The sequence below is a fragment of the Alternaria postmessia genome (genome assembly GCF_024291825.1).
Source record: "Alternaria postmessia strain BMP 2775 chromosome Unknown scaffold_142, whole genome shotgun sequence".
In the NCBI taxonomy this organism is placed as follows: Eukaryota; Fungi; Ascomycota; class Dothideomycetes; order Pleosporales; family Pleosporaceae; genus Alternaria; species Alternaria postmessia.
Window position 1 is genome coordinate 25,091 of NW_026260215.1, and position 18,297 is coordinate 43,387.

The 18,297-nt window shown below is 52.9% G+C and overlaps 5 protein-coding genes across 5 annotated transcripts; 1 reads left to right on the forward strand and 4 right to left on the reverse strand.

Annotated features, from left to right (window-relative positions):
* Positions 1 to 952: 952 nt before the first annotated feature.
* Positions 953 to 2,188, reverse strand: J4E82_010771 (uncharacterized protein; the record flags this gene model as incomplete). The annotated part of the gene is made up of 1 exon (XM_051736981.1): positions 953 to 2,188. The coding sequence occupies one exon, from the start codon at positions 2,186 to 2,188 to the stop codon at positions 953 to 955; it is 1,236 nt and encodes a 411-aa protein (XP_051583260.1).
* A 1,837-nt stretch (positions 2,189 to 4,025) lies between these two features.
* On the reverse strand, positions 4,026 to 4,768 carry J4E82_010772 (uncharacterized protein; the record flags this gene model as incomplete). Its single annotated transcript, XM_051736982.1, has 2 exons — positions 4,026 to 4,232; positions 4,412 to 4,768. The coding sequence occupies 2 exons, from the start codon at positions 4,766 to 4,768 to the stop codon at positions 4,026 to 4,028; spliced, it is 564 nt and encodes a 187-aa protein (XP_051583261.1).
* A 3,314-nt stretch (positions 4,769 to 8,082) lies between these two features.
* J4E82_010773 (uncharacterized protein) lies at positions 8,083 to 10,840 on the forward strand (the record flags this gene model as incomplete). The annotated part of the gene is made up of 2 exons (XM_051736983.1): positions 8,083 to 9,094; positions 9,147 to 10,840. 2 exons carry the CDS (start codon positions 8,083 to 8,085, stop codon positions 10,838 to 10,840), a joined length of 2,706 nt encoding a protein of 901 aa, XP_051583262.1.
* A 238-nt stretch (positions 10,841 to 11,078) lies between these two features.
* On the reverse strand, positions 11,079 to 13,093 carry J4E82_010774 (uncharacterized protein; the record flags this gene model as incomplete). Its single annotated transcript, XM_051736984.1, has 3 exons — positions 11,079 to 11,516; positions 11,590 to 12,903; positions 12,950 to 13,093. The coding sequence occupies 3 exons, from the start codon at positions 13,091 to 13,093 to the stop codon at positions 11,079 to 11,081; spliced, it is 1,896 nt and encodes a 631-aa protein (XP_051583263.1).
* A 1,500-nt stretch (positions 13,094 to 14,593) lies between these two features.
* J4E82_010775 (uncharacterized protein) lies at positions 14,594 to 18,159 on the reverse strand (the record flags this gene model as incomplete). Its single annotated transcript, XM_051736985.1, has 4 exons — positions 14,594 to 14,854; positions 14,906 to 17,655; positions 17,770 to 17,939; positions 18,020 to 18,159. The coding sequence occupies 4 exons, from the start codon at positions 18,157 to 18,159 to the stop codon at positions 14,594 to 14,596; spliced, it is 3,321 nt and encodes a 1,106-aa protein (XP_051583264.1).
* Between the last annotated feature and the right edge of the window lie 138 nt (positions 18,160 to 18,297).

Sequence of the window (18,297 nt, forward strand, 5' to 3'; positions counted from 1 at the left end):
AATACTCACTAGAGGCATTCTCGCCAGCGTTTGCAGTTGAGTAACATGAAAGGAGTGTATACATGCCTGAAAGAGCAGAACAAGGTAATCTTAAAGAACTGAGATCGCATTGCTTGCTTTGAAACATGCGGCGAGTGGGTGTACCCTGCGGCGTGGACTGTATAGCATCCACTCGCCCAACATATATCACCAGGAATATCGCATGATGAAACGCAGAAACAACAGTATACCAGGCGAAAAGCGAGCATGGAAGACCAATTCCTCAATTTTGGGCGACCGGTTCTATAACTAATGATGCTCTTCGTGACCCTTTCAGCCCCGCTGTCAAAGTAGCAATCTGGAGAGCCCTGCAAATCCAAGCAACCACATGCCAGCATCACTTCACACATTTTTTCACCGTTCCGCCGCTTATGCAAAAGGAAAGTAGACGCCCATGGATCAAATAAGGTGTCCGATAAAAGTTTTGGATTGAGAAAGGAAGGGTATCTCTGCTCGCTTAAGCAAACAACAGTTGCGAGTGAGCCTGATTGTGCTGGCTTGTGTATTCCAATTTCAGCCTGTAGCCACTTTTTCCTCCCCACATGCTGCAGACCAGATCAAACAACCCGTATTAGATGGATGCTAAATCCAAGAAGAAAGGGTGCCGGACCTGACCTGGGCTCCACTCGCCAAAACCACAGGACTGGCTGCCGTGCGGAAATGACAGTGGACGACCGTTTAATTTTTGGTCGGACCTAACAAAAGAAATGCTCGAAACAGAAAAGTGACGTCTTTGATATCGCAAAATAACAGTAACAGACGCTTGTAAATGCTGGAAGAAATGACCATGCTATGACGCTCATACGCGAGTATTTTTGGTACAACGGAGCACACATGGACGTGATCATAACAGTCCATGGCAGTTGAATTTTTTCGACAGTGATGGTGTACAACCACTGCCCGGCGCGGTAATTTACTGGACGTGCTGGGGATGGAGGTATTGTTGGTGGAAGTATTGACCTTGATGTTGCGCGTTCGCCGGATGATCCGGAGTGGGAGTCGTGGGGTACATCGAAGTGGGCTGCGACTTGACGACGTGGCCGTAGGTAAAGTGCTCGCCCTCCGGTGTGATGGGCGGTGTGGGACATCCATTGTGCATGACAGAGCCGTATGGGTTCTTGTTGGGCGTCTGGGGTCCGTAAGCGTTCACAGTGACGACAGGCTTGGGCTCCTCGATGGTGACGGTCGGTGGCGGTGTGGGCGGGGCGGCTTGTCGTCGCGCAATCTGCGCTTGCCGTTGGAGGAACTCCTCGACGGTGGCGGATACGGTTGACAGATGCATGGAGGCATACTTGCGGGAAAGTACCGGAGATGGCTGGTAGAGATGGTTGGACAGACCAATGACTGTTTGGGGGTCGTAAGCACCAGACCAATCTGTGTTGCGTGCTTGAGGTCGGGACAGGACACATCTCGCAAGGGCGAGGGCGGATCGGGCAAGGACAGATGGTCGAGTAGAGACGAACTCCTTGTGGAAGAGAGCGATCTCGGCGATGTAAAGAGTCATGTGCTCAACCTCAGCATCGTAGGGGGCCTCCGACAGGGCGATCTGGAGGAAGGCATCTACCGTGGTGTGACCAATGACCCAGTTAAGAGTTTGCAGAACGTGCCACTCCATCTGGGTGAACATTTCATCGTCGTACAGCGAGCAGCACATGGACTTGAGCTCCCGAACAGTCGGGACACGGTCCTTCTTGTCACCGTACTTGGCGGCAATGAGCAGGGCTGCGCAGCCAACGAGCTGGTAGTGACGCTTGTAGACAACACGGCGAGAGCAGTAGCGGTCGAGAAGGTTGACGGCGAGGAAAAGGGTCTCGGGCAACAACTGGAAAGCAGCATGAGCTTCGACTAAGAAGTCAAGGAGGTATGGGCGCATGAACCACTGGATCTCTGTCTGGATGTCGATTGAGTTGACGTCAGGTAGAGTCTGTGACTCCATGTGGATCATGTGTTGCATAATGTCTTCTTGGTATTCATCGGCGGTTTGCCTTGAGAGTTCCTCAGCGATTGCTCGTTGTTGCATCTTGGAAACAGCGCGATGGCGTTCTCTGGCCTCTGCTCGCATGGCATAGATGCCATCATCATGAGACTCGACAAAGTACGAATCGCACTGGCCGTAGCGGGATTGTTGCGGTTGCTGGTGGTACGCCATATTGATGATGTAGTCGTCAGGTCTCCGGGATAGACGTGGTCGGTTGGGGTGAAGGGTATTTAGTGAGTGGACAGCTTCGAATGATGAGCCGGATTAGAGAGTGGCAGCCTGAAAGGCAACAGGTACAAAGAGTGTGATTAGCTGGTATGTAAGGTAGGTCTGTTGTCGGTGATCCTTTAGTACTGAGGATCGATCGTGTTACAGTAGACAGAACCTGGACCAGTCCGGTTAGCGATCATTACACAGACCAATGCGAACGAAGTCCATACCTTTGCAGAATTAATACTATTATGTTAGTGAGCGAATGGAGTGTACAAAAACACAAATAAGACAGCGGAAGAAGTCGAAGAAGGCACTGATAGCATCCAGAAGACTGGTTGACGCGGTCTCGTAGGTCCCTTAGTGAAAGGGGAGGTCGTAGGGCAGAGCACGAGCTAACGAGTCCGCCGGGCTAGGGGTATGGAGCCGAGAGATGGAATCAAGAGATTCCAGTACTGGCAACTGAGATCTAGGCTAGTGTGAGCCCGGAGTCGGAGATGGCGTTGATGATGAGTACGAACAGTGCAAGTCCTTTTCGGCGCTGGGGGAAGCAGGTACAGCTAGGAGTAGACAATCTGCGAGAAAAGCATGTCAGCTATTGATCAGAAAAAGAAGTCGTTCCTCGGTTCCTTGATAGTGGATCCGGGCCCATCTGGGTAAGGGTCCACCCGCTAGTCGATATGAAGCCATGGCCACGATGGAAGAAGGCGGTGAACGTCGGTGAAGGATTGTAGCGGCGTAGAACGACACGTATAGCGAGATCCATAGTTGCCAGTATAAAGACGACAGCCCCGTGAACAGCATGCCCATATCCTCTCAGCAATCGTTCCCCTCCCGTGGTGAGACCATCGTTCGTCCGGCTTTGGTGGAGGTGGAGATATCACGAACGATATGATGACGGTGCGATCCTGATATGCAATCACGGGAGAGTGCAGTGCGGTTGACATGGGAGTTTCTTATCCATGTCGTAGATGGAGAACGCAGTCCGGGGCCTGCTATCGAACCGAACATCCTTCAACTGAAGCTTCTTCTCCGCCCGATTCCTACGACCACTGACTTCAATATCATGCCGCTCTTGCGAATCATCCTGACCTGCACTCCCAATGGATGGTTGCCATGTTCTTCGTTGTCGGACCGAGGTTGTTCGTTAGGCGTCCCTTCCAGATGGAATCCTTGGCGTTGGGCAGTCGTTGAGTGAGCGGAACCGGCATTGCTGGAAGCCCCCGGAGTTAAGAAACAAAGAACAAGTGACCTACCAAGATGGATGCTCAATCGTCACACACGAGGCTGATGATACAGAAGTCTGGATGGACAACTGTGTAGAGAGCGAAGGACTAGAGTAGAGCGAGTACGTGTTCTCAGCTATCTCTACGTCCAGCGAGAGACGAGGTAGGAGGTCGGCGGATGAAGTAGGGTGAAGGTGCAGGGAGTCTGAACTCTTCACGATCCTATTCGAGGAGAGACGGCGGTCGGGTTTAGGGGACCGAGAGCAGGAGATTGGGGAGTTTTATGGAAAGATAGGAGCCGAAACACTCAGCACCACATCAGATCCAAAGTTTCTCCGTGCTCGACCGTAGTGAAAGAGGGATATGAGAAGAGGGGAGAGGAGGTGAGAAGAGAGCACGATACAGACGGACGTAGCTTGGAGAAAACGACTGGGCGAGCAAAGCCCTAGGAGGTTGACGCTAACCGCATCTGACACACGGCAACTCGTACAGCATGGGAACAGGGAACTTGATACGCCCACAGCGCCCAGCCAACCGATGCGTATTCCGCCGCCGTCGTGCCCCATTGTGGATCAACCATGGCGTTTTTGCGTCTGAGAAGCTTCGGCCAGGAACACGCTCATTGAACGCGTCCTAGTCCCGTGTCTTCCGCAACCATCACCACCATGACCCAGCGCTGAGCTGCTCCCGTTGCCGTCGCGCGCACCCGCTGCTGTGCCACCGCCCCAGCCCTCACACACAGCAGCGACTTTGGCACTCGGCCTTGCTGCAGCGTAGGACTGCCCTCAGCGGCCTCGCACCAATACTGCCTGCTGCAGTTGCTTTTCTCAACGCGGCATGAAGGTCTGAGCAGCGCGCCGTGGCTGTAATATTCGCCTGGCCCCGCTCGAATTAGAGCCCTGCCAGGGCGCCGGTGAGGCCACTCATGCAGCTATACAAGGTTGCAGGATAGGCCTACGATCGCTGTCCAATGTGTCCCTCGCCTGCGCACAGGAAACAACTTGCTTTGCACACGGCCAAGACCTGCATATGGCATTGTGCCCGTCGCTCTCGCTGCTTGCATCTCAAACCCATGCCTGCACCAGAGTCGTGGTTCCCCTGACATGCTATAGGAAGCTGAGGTCATGTCATCATTAGACGATTTAGGAGAGACTGAACTACTCCTCCTTTGTTGGAGCTGAACAAAGCAGCAGAAGACGCCTGTCGGCACGTTGCATCCCGGTAACGCGTCGCACCGCCATGTCTGCGAGTCTGCCCAAGTACGCTCCGGTCGCGCGTCCTCGACAACGGCGTCATGCTCCCCGGAGGTCCACATGGCAAATCTCAGAAACTCAGGAGTAAATTTTGGAGACTCATGGACGCGCTCTGCTCACGTTGGTCTGCATGGTAGATTACTCAAAAAGGGGACCCTGGCACGACATTCGCTGTGCAACACAGACCTCATACTGAAGCCTCAAGGCCGACCGTTGGACTCATCGTTTCGCAATGCCCGTGGTGTTTCGACGATAGTAGCTTCTAGTGCCCTTGACCCGATGATCCACGTGTTTAGTAGCGTCGACTAGCAACGCGTGTGTCGGAGCCTAAGATAGTTGGTAAGATTGCCAATTCTCCTAATTACTGTGGCCGAGTCCGTGAGTCTGGCAAGCCTCCACTGCATAGTTTCTAGAAATCAGCCATACTCCGGAGTTGACCTTCCCTTGCTGACCGGCGGGATTTATGGCGGGGTTTGCTTATATGAGCTATCCCTCTATTACGAGGTCCGGTCGTGCCGCATGCAAACGAACCTTGGAATCACTTCTGACAGCGGCTTGATGTTGCAAGTTGACGCAAACATTGTGCGTAGAGACGCGTTCATGCATGTGTGTTATCTTGAGTAAGGAAGGTGCGCCTCCGACCTAGTGAGCCTCAGCTCTGCGCGGCCGCATCAGATAGTAACAACCGTCTCCACGTCGTGCAAGCATATACGGCCGAACTCCACAACTAAATTGAAGATCGTGGTGAGTGACCAAGTCTATCGAGATCATCCTGTTGCCGATAGTTCACCTGCCAAACCTACCTAGCTTCCCCGTCCAACCGCATCGCCATGCACGCGTTTCGCAACTTGTTCAACAGACTCAATGTGATTCGGCTTGGGATATTGACAGGCGGCTGGGCCCATCGTCTCTCGCGACGACGAATCCTAGCGTGATCTTTCGCGTTCATCATCTGAGTAAAAAAGGAAGATGCTAACCCGGCAACTCCGCATTCAATCTTGCTCTAACAATCTTGCTTCACGTCGCTGCTGCAGCTAGTGGCCACCCGACATCCGCAACTGTACCATCGCCAGCCACCAATGCACCTCAGCACGTCCGGGTTCCAGGCATTATGTCACAGTCGCGAGGAAACGCGTCTTAAAGTACTTGAGCTGTGCGCACGCGACAAAACTTAAAGGATCCAGGCTATTTTCTGATCTGACTCCGTGCACAGCTGCCTCGGTCGGACGCTCTCACGGCGCTGGACTTCTTTCAAGTGGGCCGATCTTCACAACCAGCTCATTGTCAGCAAATTTGCTCCGGAATTTTCTTAACCAAGCGGATCTGATGAAGACAAAGATTGTCGGTATGACCAAAGGTCTCTTGCTTGCCTCAGCAACGGTGCGCCGAGGCCCGCAGGACAGCGACCCGGTACTACATGCGACTCGTCATAGAAGCATGCTAATCTTCGGCTTCATCGCTTAAAGGCGTTACCTGGGCACTGCATGCACTTGTCAGAAGATCTGTGCATGCTTGCACGACGGCGATGAGCAAACTTTTCAACGTCTCTGGCTGTGGCCGCGGGACCACACTGCATGTTTCAATATTCAACATGCGCTTCTGCACCAAGCACCGTGAGCAGCAACGGGTCCAGTCTGTTGCAACCAGTCTTTTCGCACGGCATCACTGACTTGCGTTCCACGGACAATGAGGCCCGCCGCAATAACAACATACCCCGCCTGACGGTCCAAGCTCTCGCTTTGAAATTTCCAAGGTTCGACCTCTGCTTCAACTGCGAGATCATCCCGATATTTGCTTCTCAGCGCGTCTTGGGTCTTGTAAGGCCCCTGGGGCGTTCGCGTAAGACGCGCACCGCGTACGCGCAGACTTATGGTTCGCAGTCCACCATCATGTACCATGAAACCCTTTCAAAAGACTAGGCCTGAAGCTCGTCTCGGTCTAATCCAATACCTGGGCATATGCGGGATTCAACATCCTTCGCCAGCCCCTGGAGATCCTCATGTTGCTATTATTGCGCAACGGACATTTCGAATTTCAATCAAAACCATCTTATCAAAGCTTTGCCAATCCCTCAACCGAAAAAGAACCCAACACCGTTGCGGCGCAACAATGACATTTGGCAGCCCCCCCTCCGCCGGAGTGCGAAGGGATGCATTTTCCCGATCAGCGTTAACTCGCCAACGCTTCTGCAAACAGTTTCTTCATGACGTGAGTATTGAAACATTGAGTTCGGTCCGCACGTGGACCAGCAAAGCTAGTCTTGACTCGCGCGGTATTGCCGGAGCATTCTCCAACAAGTGGCTTGTCAGAAGACGAGGCGGATTTAGACCACCGGAACAATAGGTCAGTCAACGGTCGGTCAGCGAATTAGACGCAACACCTCGCCTCGAGCACAGGACTGTAATCACTTCGCCTTTTCGTAAGGTCACATCATGATAACTTGGCGAATTCTAATTGCAGTATTGTGGACTTTAAAATGTTTGCAAGTACACAGCCTGCGCAAGCACTATAATGCGTCCATGGGCATGAAGTAGTGAATATTCTGTCGATTGCAGCACCTAGCATCGAAATATATCCTCGCGGTACGTTCTGGAGCTCCGTCAAAGACACATGTTAAGCAACTCACGACGTATACATGCATAGTGCTTCCCGAGTAGGCGGGTCCAACTGTGAATGACGACCTTCCTCATACTAGCATATGCAAGAAACCTGTCTCTCAGAGGACCGCCTGGTACTCTAGAGAACTGTTCGCTCCAAGTTTGTAGAGGTGAATTCGAGTAGTTGTACGTATGTCCACCTTGTCATTAAGAAGCAGTGCACTTCACACCTCTAAGCCCCTTTGGACGCAGAGGCGGAATTTGTTGCCCAACATGACTCTCTCCTGGGTTAAGAGATCCGACCGTGTTCGCTTGTATGTATGTTTACTGCTCGGTGACCCTCATCGTGCTTTATAACTGGACGGACCGGTTCTGGCGTCTGCGAAGGGGTGGATCGAAGCGAGGGACACGAGAGCGCAGGACGTGGAGAATGGGCAGTATCGGACGGTTTAAAATATATCATCTGGGTGTTTGTGAGTATCCAAACAGATAGCTGCCTTTGGTGAGAGACATTGCCAACGTGCAGATGCCATTTCTGTCTGAAGCATTGCAAGACGGTGCGGAGGTGATGCGGAGGTCGTCTTGAGATCGGAGAAACATTCCCCGAGCTCCGACGGACCCACCGAAAAGTCAAAGTCGGCTCGCCAAGAGTTCGAGAGAAGTTCGCGACTGAGCTCTTCCGCAGCAATGAGTGTCGTATTGTAATGCTAGCGCTCGCCTCGTAGACGTTCGCACAGCTCCGCATATCCTACCGCTAGATAAATATCCCACTATCGACCATGGATATCCACCGATCCCGCTTCGTGCCTTACCCGCCGTCTGCGATCAACGCGCTCGCCTTCTCGCACCCGGAACCCGAACATGGACAGCAGGATCCTGAGTCTCTGAGGCTGGCGATTGGACGCGCAAATGGAAACATTGAGATATGGAACCCCGCAAGAGGCTCGTGGCTTCAAGAGAAGGTCTTCTATGGCGGCAAGGATCGGAGCGTCGAAGGGCTGGCTTGGACCCAAGAGCCAAATTCACGCGATGCGCATGGCAAGGTGGTGCCCGGACGTCTGCGACTGTTCAGCATCGGATACTCAAGCAGTGTCACAGAATGGGATCTCACCACGGGTCTTCCGGCGCGACACTCGGACGGTAACCATAGCGAAGTCTGGTGCTTTGCTGCACAGCCCAGGAAGAACGCGAGCGGTGCGTGCCAGAAGCTTGTTGCAGGTTGCGCCGACGGTACTATCGTCCTTCTGTCTACCGACGATAACGATCTCACTTTCGAGCGCTTCGTCTCCCGCGCCACAAACAAGAAGGCGCGTGCTCTCAGCATCGCATACAAGGATCAGCACACGGTTCTGGCAGGTTTTGCCGACAGCATGATTCGAGTCTTCGATACGAGGAACGGAAATGTGATTCGAAACATTTCTTTGGGAAGCGGTCCTCACGGTGGACCTAAGGAAATCCTGGTATGGAAGGTCAAGTGCCTTTCCAACGGCGATTTCGTGTCAGGAGACTCTACTGGCGACATCCGCATCTATAGCGGCAAGAACTACAGTCAGACCCAGAGGATATCTGGGCACGAAGCCGATGTGCTCGATCTCGCTGTGACCCGCGACGGAACCAGCATCTTCAGTGCAGGCATGGATCGCCGTACCTGTTTCTATACGAGCAAGAAGGGACAATCCCAAGGACAGAGCGGAAAATGGCGAAAGGTGTCGCACCAGAGGTACCACGAACACGACGTTAAAGCCATGACAACATATGAGGGCAACAACCTTAGCGTGGTGGTCACAGGAGGTACGTACATATGCGCATCTTCACAGCTCATGTCTAACATGTAAACGTTTAGGTATTGATACCCAGCCCATCGTTGTCCCCATCCGCACATTCGGCAAGGAGCTTAGCCGTGGTCTCCCTGCTTTGCCTCCTACTCCGCCCCTAACAAGCGCCCCAGAGGCCAGGTTGTTGGTGAGCTGGTGGGGCACAGAAGTACGGATATGGCGTGTTAAGCCTCAGGATGACGGTACGGAGAAGCCCAAGGTCGTTGCACGCCTTGCTCTTCAGGGAGAGGAGAACATCATATCGGTGTCCATCTCCAGAGATGGTGGTCTTCTTGCCGTTGCGACAGCCAGCACAGTAAAGTTGTTTCATCTATTACATCTGGCTGGAGCTGGACAAGCTTTGCGTGTGCGCAGACTCGAGATGCCTTCCATTCCTGGCGCGAAGACTCTCAAGTTGGCCTCGAATGGTAAATGGCTAGCAGCTATCACGGCGACCGACGAGATTCAGCTGGTCAGAGTGGTACGGACAGATGACCCGGCAGACCCGCCTCGCGCACTGGAGAAAGTACAGCCCCTCTTCCGAGTCGATCGCGACGTCACTACACAGAACCCTCTTAGCGGACCCTCGGGAGCTTACGAGCGATCAATCGCACATGCCGACTTCTCCGCGGATGGTAACGTCTTCGCTGTGGTCGATCTGGCAGGCTACATTGATACGTGGGTCGTTGAAGGGCATGAGGACACAGCTGCACCTGAAATTGACATTGACGATGCTACACCTGCTGCCAATGATGACGATGGATCTGACGACGACGAAGAACAAACGAGCGAACAGATAACATACCTAGGTCAGCACTGGATACGAAATCCAAGTGGTCATCTACTTCCCCAATTGGATTCGACGCCCGTTCTGCTCTCTTTCCAGCCCAGCTTAGACGCCTCAAACCAGCCGGAGCCCAATGGCAACCCTGCTGTACACCCCACAAGAAACAACCCTCACCCCCACTCGCACGAGCTACCTACTACGGACTACCGATTACTGTTGGTCTCTGCGGAACACCAGCTCTACCTCTTCGATGTCATGTCCAGTCGCCTGTCAGAATGGTCAAGACGGAACCCAACATCCAGCTATCCCCACGAATACAAACAGCTCGACCTTCCTGCGAAGGGTTGCATCTGGGACGTCACGGAATCTCAACAACGGGTGTGGCTCTATGGCGAGAAGTGGCTGTTCATGTTCGACCTCACGAAAGATTTCTCAATTTCAGACGCCGAACACGCTGGAAAGAAGCGGAAGCGCGATGCCCTCAAGAACAACAGCGGTGCTGGTGATGCAGTACCTCAAAAGGAGGCACCAGTCACCAAGATGCGCAAGTTCCAAAACGATGCCGCCGACAACGCTGCGAAGCAAAAATGGGTTGACGTCCACGCTGTCAGTCGCAAGACTGATGCTGAAGACGATGATGACATGGAAGACACCATTCAGCCTCTCGCCACTCTACGTAGGGCTAACACGCAAGATGGTGAGCAGACAAACGGAGAGACGGAAGAAGACCAAGTTAACGGAGGTGGAGAAGTCGGACAAGTGGAGCAAAGCAAAAAGAACGAGCCATGGTGGCACACATTCAAGTACCGTCCTATATTGGGCATTGTGCCCATTAGCGCCGATGACAGTTTCTCTGCACCTGAGGTGGTGCTTGTGGAAAGGCCCAGCTGGGACTTGGATCTGCCGCCGAGGTTTGTGGGTACACATGAGCAGTGAGGGAAGCATATATTTGGATAGCGATGTACGAAAGGTTGCTAGCAGTAGAGAGATACCTAATCTTATGCGTTGTATTGTCAACATGTCTTACCGGTGTATGAGCACGATCGCACCATGTTAGAAGTGAGCTCTGTACACCAGTCGTTCAATACTTTGCTTCCTTGGGTCGATGAAACAGTCTGATAAATCATGCATTACGGAAATGAAATACATTCATAAGTATTGTGGTCTACATGCTCTAATACCTCTTTGCACTGTCCTCCTCCCAACCACTCGTTTCATACCTTCCATACCCTCTCCCTTCAGTCTCCGCACTCCCTCTCCCCGGATCCATGACCCTATCCCTCAGACTTTCCCTCACAGACTCTTGGCTCACAAGTCTACCCTCACTACCTGCCGAATCCCTCGTTCTCCTCTCTCCATTTCGTCCTCTTGGCAGATCCGTGTCGACACCAAAATCTCTCTCCATGACCATCTCCTCTTTATCCAACATCTCTGTTACTCCTCTCCCGTTCCCGTGCACGATGATGCGTGTTTTGTTCAAAGAATGTTGGACGGGTTTCTTTGCGTTGAAGATGTCGCTGATCTCCTCGAGGGTGCGGCGCCGAGTTTCGACGAAGAAGAAGTAAATAATAACGAATTCGAACATGTCCCAGAATATGAATAAGAAGTAGTACTAGTAAAGCACTTTGAGTCAGCCGGTGTTGACTTAAATAAACGGGCAATGACAAGAAAAGTAAACAACATACCTTCCACCCGGCCTTCGAAAACGCGATGCCTGTAACGAAAGTATTGTAAAAATTGGCAATGTTGACCCAGAAGTTGTAGAACGCCATTCCCTTTGCTCTACTCTCGTACCGCAGACACTCCACGGGATATAACTGCTGCAGCGGCGTGTACCCCGTCGAGTAAATGAATCCGCAGATGAAGACAAACGCAATCACCGCTCTCGCCTGTCCAGGTCGTTTGATCAAAGGCGTGCCGGTCTCTACATCGTATATGTATTTCCCATCCGGTCCCGTTTGAAGATTCGTAGCAACGAGTGCGCAGACAATGGTAAACACGCCAACGAGCAGCGCGGTCGAGACAAGGAGCTGAGGGCGTCGGCCCCAGGAATCTGTATAGACAGCACCGAATATTGCGCCGGCAAAGGAAACAACGTTTTGCATGCCGTTGTATAGGAGCCGAGTGTGATTGTTGTTGATACCAGCGCCTTGGAGCATGGTAGGGTAGTAGTAAGACACAGGCCCGTTTCCAGACCATTGACCAAAGAACGCCATGCAAACGACAAGACTGGTTCTGTAGCGGGCTTCGCGTGAGTTGAAGAGCTCGCGGTAGTCCCACCAGCGTTTATCGGAGCCTGTGACGCTAATGTCTTCGACCATCTCCTTGTATTCCAGTTTGACGATGGGTGAGTCGCGATTCCCTTCACCATGGAAGCGCGCCATGGTGTCGAGCGCTTCTTCATGTCTGTCGTTGGCGATGAGCCATCGAGGAGTTTCTGGCAAGAACGGCGAGCAGACAAAGACTGTGCCGGCGAAGATCATCTGGAGCCATAGCGGGATACGCCAGGACGACGTGCCGGGAATATTGCTGGTCCCGTATGGGACGAACGAGCCTGGGATACCGCCGACGTACCAGAAGGTGTTGAAGATACCTGTGCAGACGCCGCGGTACGATGGATGTGCCATCTCAGATACGTAGGCAGGACCGGCAGTCGACGTGATGGCGACGCCGAAACCGAGGACGAAGCGACCACCCATGAAACCACCAAGGTTGACACATGTTGCTTGAATGCAGGCACCCAGAATGATGATCGAAGTACCAATGCACATTCCCCATTTTCTTCCCCTGAAATCTGTAGCCGGACCAGCGACGAATGATCCGACAAGGTTTCCGATGGTGTATATGGCGTAGACAATTCCAGTAGTGGGGGTTCCTTCGTGGGTGTCGAAGCCGAAATACGCTCGGTATTGAGGGTAACTGTTGATGGCTCCCATGAGCGATCCATCGTATCCATTGATGCAAGAGTTTAGTGTGGCGATGAAGAGGCAGAGATACAGCTGTTGCATCGTCAATAACATTCTTACAGAACGCGTATCACCATACCTTGAACATAGCCTTTGTCCATGGCCTAACATTAGCCTTGGCCGTTGCATCGGCAAAAGCAACATTCTGCACTTGGCGAATCTGTGTCGAGCTACTACGCTCCGTATGCGAAGTATATATATCCCTCTTGTGGCGGTGATCCATATTGCTGACCAACTTGCGCGACCCTCACAAACAATACGATTGTCGAAGTTCGCAACGTCAATCAAATGAGTTGAATAATGAAGTTGTCGTCGTCGTCCTCAATCCCGAGGTAACGGATAGCATGACCTACACATTAGTACCGTATAAGCAGGACCGCGGAGCTGCGAGCGGAGAGGCAAGGCACAGTAATATATTCAATCGCCCATCCACGCGACCAAAGGATCCAGATCGTCTCGCCAGTAAGAGGGCGTGGGCTATACGTACCCATTCTTAAAGTGCAGACCCGCATGGATGTGGCACAGTGCAAGGACGTCCCGCAGGCGCATGATGACCGGGTATTTGCAGACCTGCGGCTTCGCTTAAGTCTGGAGCAAGAAACGATTGGATGCCCAGGGTGATAGGTAAGATGAGAGGCTTGGAGAATTATGGTGGCCATTTCACCCGCTGTCAGAGAACAAGTAGCTTATCGTATGTCCCATAGTGCTCCACCATCTGACTGTGTACATGGCTGGCGTGGTGTTGGGGGAGGCATGCATTTGGCGTGTTGGTGGAAAGGTACTTTGTACCGAATGGATATATTTCCTTACTCAGTAGAGACCGAAACTGAGACGGTCGGAAGCGTGGCAACCACTAGGCCGCCTGTCGCTCGTTCTCATTCGTACCATGCCGCAATCCTTCGCTTCGTAATGCTTGCCTGACCTTTCGACACAGGCGGCGATCAGTGCATCATCATGAACCCTTGCGCGCTGCAGTGTGAGAACGAGAAGCGAGTAAGGTACTCTGAATTCTGCGGTACAAGTTTCCCGTTGTTGCTTTCGCTGTCGCCAATCTTGATGTTTGCGAAAGATGAAGTCTAGAAGACAGCCCTTGTCGCACCTCTCCACCCGCAAACCAAGCTAGCGGACCGAAGAATCCGGGGAACGCAGGGGAGGTGCGACCCGCACACCATCCAGAACAGCGTCGTACCAACGCCCACTCCCTCTACGAAGAAACGCTGTTAACAATAAATCACATTCACAATCATCAAGCTCTTGGCCAGTAGATTCTTCCGGAATGTCTACTTCTGGTCTACTGTCGTAATTCTGCGTTTCAGCTCCACTCGCCACTGCCACTGCAGGCCCATCAATCTATTCATATTGCCGTCCCACCTTCCACTGCCGGCATATGTTCCAGCGGTTTCTGAGAGGACCGTGGATCTTCATGGTCGTCTGATCCTTCGTATATTGTTCCATGCAAGATCCTAGAAGATTAACACCAACATCATCACGTCACCAACTCAAGCAAGCCAGAAGATCATTCAGTATCAAAGTGATGAACCCTCTTCTCTGGCTATTATACATGCATCCTAGTCTAAAATAGCTTACGGGGAAAGGTGGCTCTACAAGCCTCCCTATAACCTATGGTGAATGCAAAAACCCTCCTCCATTGTGTCCCATCTCCAACCCCCAATAGGCTGGGCTGATAGTATAGACCGCTCACTACCGTGGCCGCCGGCGTCGTCTATTCGTCGTCGTCCGGGTTCGTGTCCGATTCGTAGACAAACTCACCCGGCGTCGACGCTTCGGCCTCACCCTCATCCACCATATTGTCGCTGACCGGCGCTGCAGCAGTTGTTACTGATACGCCTTCTGGACCTTGATCTCCTGAGGAACCCGACGCGCCAGGGGCAGGGGCAGGCACGGCCTTCTTTACCTTGAGCTCCAAGAGCGTCTTTGGTTCTGAAGGCTTGGTGTCTGTGAGAAGAATGACACCGAGAGTTGGCTGAGAGTGTGTTAGCTTAGTCATCTTCCATGTGGTATGTGGGCTACTAACCTTCTTCACTGGTACATATCGTTCGCTCGGGAAGCTGATGTACTTCACTTGTGGCGGCAGTACACGCGACATGTTCTCCAGTTCATAGCCAACCTTCTCCTTCTCCTTCTTCTTCGATGGCTCCACGGATTGGGTACCATCGGCCTTCTCACCATCTTCCTTCTTAGGATCCTCGTCGACGTCCATCTTATCGTCGTCTGCAGGCTTAGGTGTGGTAGGAGTATGATCCACGTCCATGCTTTCCCTCCGCTTTTGGCGCTCCTTTACCATTCGTCGTCGCTTATCTTGAGCGGTTGTCGACAAAACGGCAGTCTTGATCTTCTCGGGCGCCTCTTCAGCCTTGACCTCTGCATCTGGTGGGTAATCGAACGTGCTTGGCCTCGTGTTGCTGTGGAACTTGAACGACGGAATCTCCAGCTCCTGGTCTAGACCAATGACTGCAGTAGATGTGAAGCTCAATGACAAGAAGTGAGTCAAAGGGAACCAGTACCAGTACTGCGTGAAGACAGCCATGCCGACAATAGCGGCCATGTTCAAGTTACCAGTCGGCGTCTGCAGGCCGATTGTGCAATTCCGGCCTCCAGCGTCAATGATACCGATAGCTAGAGCAGCACCCAACTTGGCCAAAGCATCCTCATGGCGGTCGCTGACAACCTTGGCAAGCTGCTTTCGGATAGACGCTACCTTGGGATTCATCGCCTCGTTTTGCTGCACCATGATCATGGCTAACGCAATCAAAGCGCCTTGTCGGACGAAGTCGGTTGAGTCCTTCATCATGGGCTCCAACAGATCTACAGCCTCGGGAAGGCCAGTTCCGGCACATGCAATACCAAGAGCCATGGTGGCTCCGTAGCGCACATGTGGGTTGTACGACTCTGCGAGAAGCTCGACCATGCGGGGTACACTGCCTGGCTTCCTGAAGAGGATGAAGCCCAAGCTCATGACTGCAACTCTTCGTACGTCGTCGCTTACATCACTGACCGCAACGTGGAGTAACCTGCGGACGGCCTTGTTGCTACCTGTACCACAGTACGCCAAAGCGATGGTCATGATACCTCCGTAGCGCAGAGTTGGGTCTGGGTCGTCAAGGAGCCCGTTAATGAGCTCATCGGCAGCCTCTTGTCGACCGTACATGATAAGTGCCATACCCATGGCAAGACCACGAACAATCTTCTCGTGTTGGGTGTCGTGCGCATACTGGATCATGTCTTCGAGTGCCTTGATGTTACCAGTGCCGAGCATGACGAGACCCATTGAGAGACCGACAGCCTCACCGTTGATGGCAGAGTCTGTGTATAGAACGTTCTTGAACGCCTCGAAGATCTCCTCGGAGCCAGTGGCCATACCGGCGACACCAAGACCGAGCGCACCGCCATGCTGAATGACCTCCTCAGATGCATTCTGGAACTGCTTGAGTAGCAGATCAAGAACATTGCTTCCGTGATTGGCGTAGATCAAACCAAGAGCGTACAGTGATCCACCCTGCTCATAATGAGAGCCTGACGAAACGCTGTCCTTGGGAAGATAAGGCTCAAGAAGCTTCTGGCCTTGTGTGATGTTGCCACGGTGGATGACACCCAGAGCAGCGGTTGCGGAGAACTTGGACCAGTTCACTGCCTTTCCTAACCATTCCAGGTTCTCGCGGAAGAATGTGTCATTAGTAGTGCCAGCATTCATGAAGGCGTTCGCAAATGTGACACTGGAATGGAATATGGAGTTCCTGGCCTCCAAGCTGTCACGGACCTTGTTCAGCACGGCTTTGTCTGTGCGGTTGTTTCTGTAAAGGAATTCGAGGTTCAGCTCAATGCTCTTGGTTCCGCGAAGGATGTAGCGAACATTGTTGAAGACCTTGATCTGATCTTCACTCGCCTGGTCGCCCTTTGAGTTGCTAGTGTCCACGTCTGCAAGCAGAGAGTCTGATTCGCCTGCTTCCGTAGGTTTCTGCTCCTCCTTCTCGGCTTCTGGCAGCTCCTCCATGACCTTTGTGAGGAACTCTTGTGTGCCATTCTCGTACAGGTCGAACGAGATCTGGTATGCGACTGCGCGAGACTTGTCGTCGCCGCGCTCGATCAGCTGTCGGATGAGCTTTGAAGCGAGTGAGTGCTGGTTGAGGTACACTACACATTTGGCAATGGAGAAGTAATCGGGATTCGGGATTTGGTGATCGTTGAGGAGATCCAAGATCAGGCGGAGAATCTCGTTCCTCAGGCCTCGCTCTTGCACCACATTCATGCAGATGTCCAGGACGTATTCCATCAAATCCTCGCTCTGTGCAGAAGGCTGTGCAGGCTTCTTGCCCTGCTTCTTCCCATCTTGGCTCGCGCGGATGATTGACTCCTTCAAAACTTCGAGATTCCGTGCCTCAATGGCGATTCCTACGACCTGTTTGTAGTTGCCGCTTTGGTAGCAGCTCTCGAATATTCGTCGCACAGTGTCGTGGAGGTTCTTCTGGACATTTCGCTGTAACACCATCGGGGTGGGATGTGCTCCAGGTACACCAGCATTACCTCCTCCTGGGAGAGTAGGATCGAATGTCGACGAATCTTCCCTAGAGAGAAGTGACTTGGAGGGTAACGCGGACTGTGAGAAGGGCGTTATCGGAGAGGCCAGACTGGCTGAAGTGCTGGCACCTCCTGCTGCACTCCCAGAGAACGATGTGCTAAGTTGCGGCGGGGCCTGGTTCGCCTTGCTGACCGGTGTAGGTGGGTTGTGCATGACGGACAGCGCGATGTAGGTATCTAAGCACTTTGCTGGAAAAAGCAAGTTAGCCGATTGTGCTCCAAGTATGATGAATCCACTGCTTCAGCTTAAGATGGAAGTAGTCGTGAGCTGATTGGAAGGCTCAGGTGTCCGTGTTGTCTTACCCAGTATTGTCTCCTCGAACTCGGCGGCCTTGTGGATATCGAAGAGCTTGCCGGCACCCAGTGCGAAGACCATGCTCTCATTGTACTCTTGCAGCTGGTAGTACACCTTTGCGGCTACTAAAGCAGCAAGCTCTCGCTCGGGAAACGATTCGTCTTCGTAGAGAGCCTCACTATGACGCACCCATGTTAGCAGCTGCTCCGATGGTGATGGGCTGACGAGAGCGCGTAGAAGCTCCGCTAGGTTTCTTACATCTGACTGACAGAGCCCGCGACCTCTGGCCACAGAAGGTCGATCTCCTCGTTCAGCCGCTGGAGGGCGAATGAGCGCAGGGCCGGGTCTGGCTCCGAGAGGAAGCCGACGACACCGGCGGCGGACGTGAGGCCAACCATTGTGTTGTTTCTGGCGGGGGCGACGTGTGGCCTGGTGTTGTTGAATGGCCGTCGGCGGTTGTGGTGAGGGTGAGAGCTGTTGTTGCGGAAGTGGGTAGAAGCGTATGGAGCTGCGCTGTGGCGCCTGCGGGCTTGCCT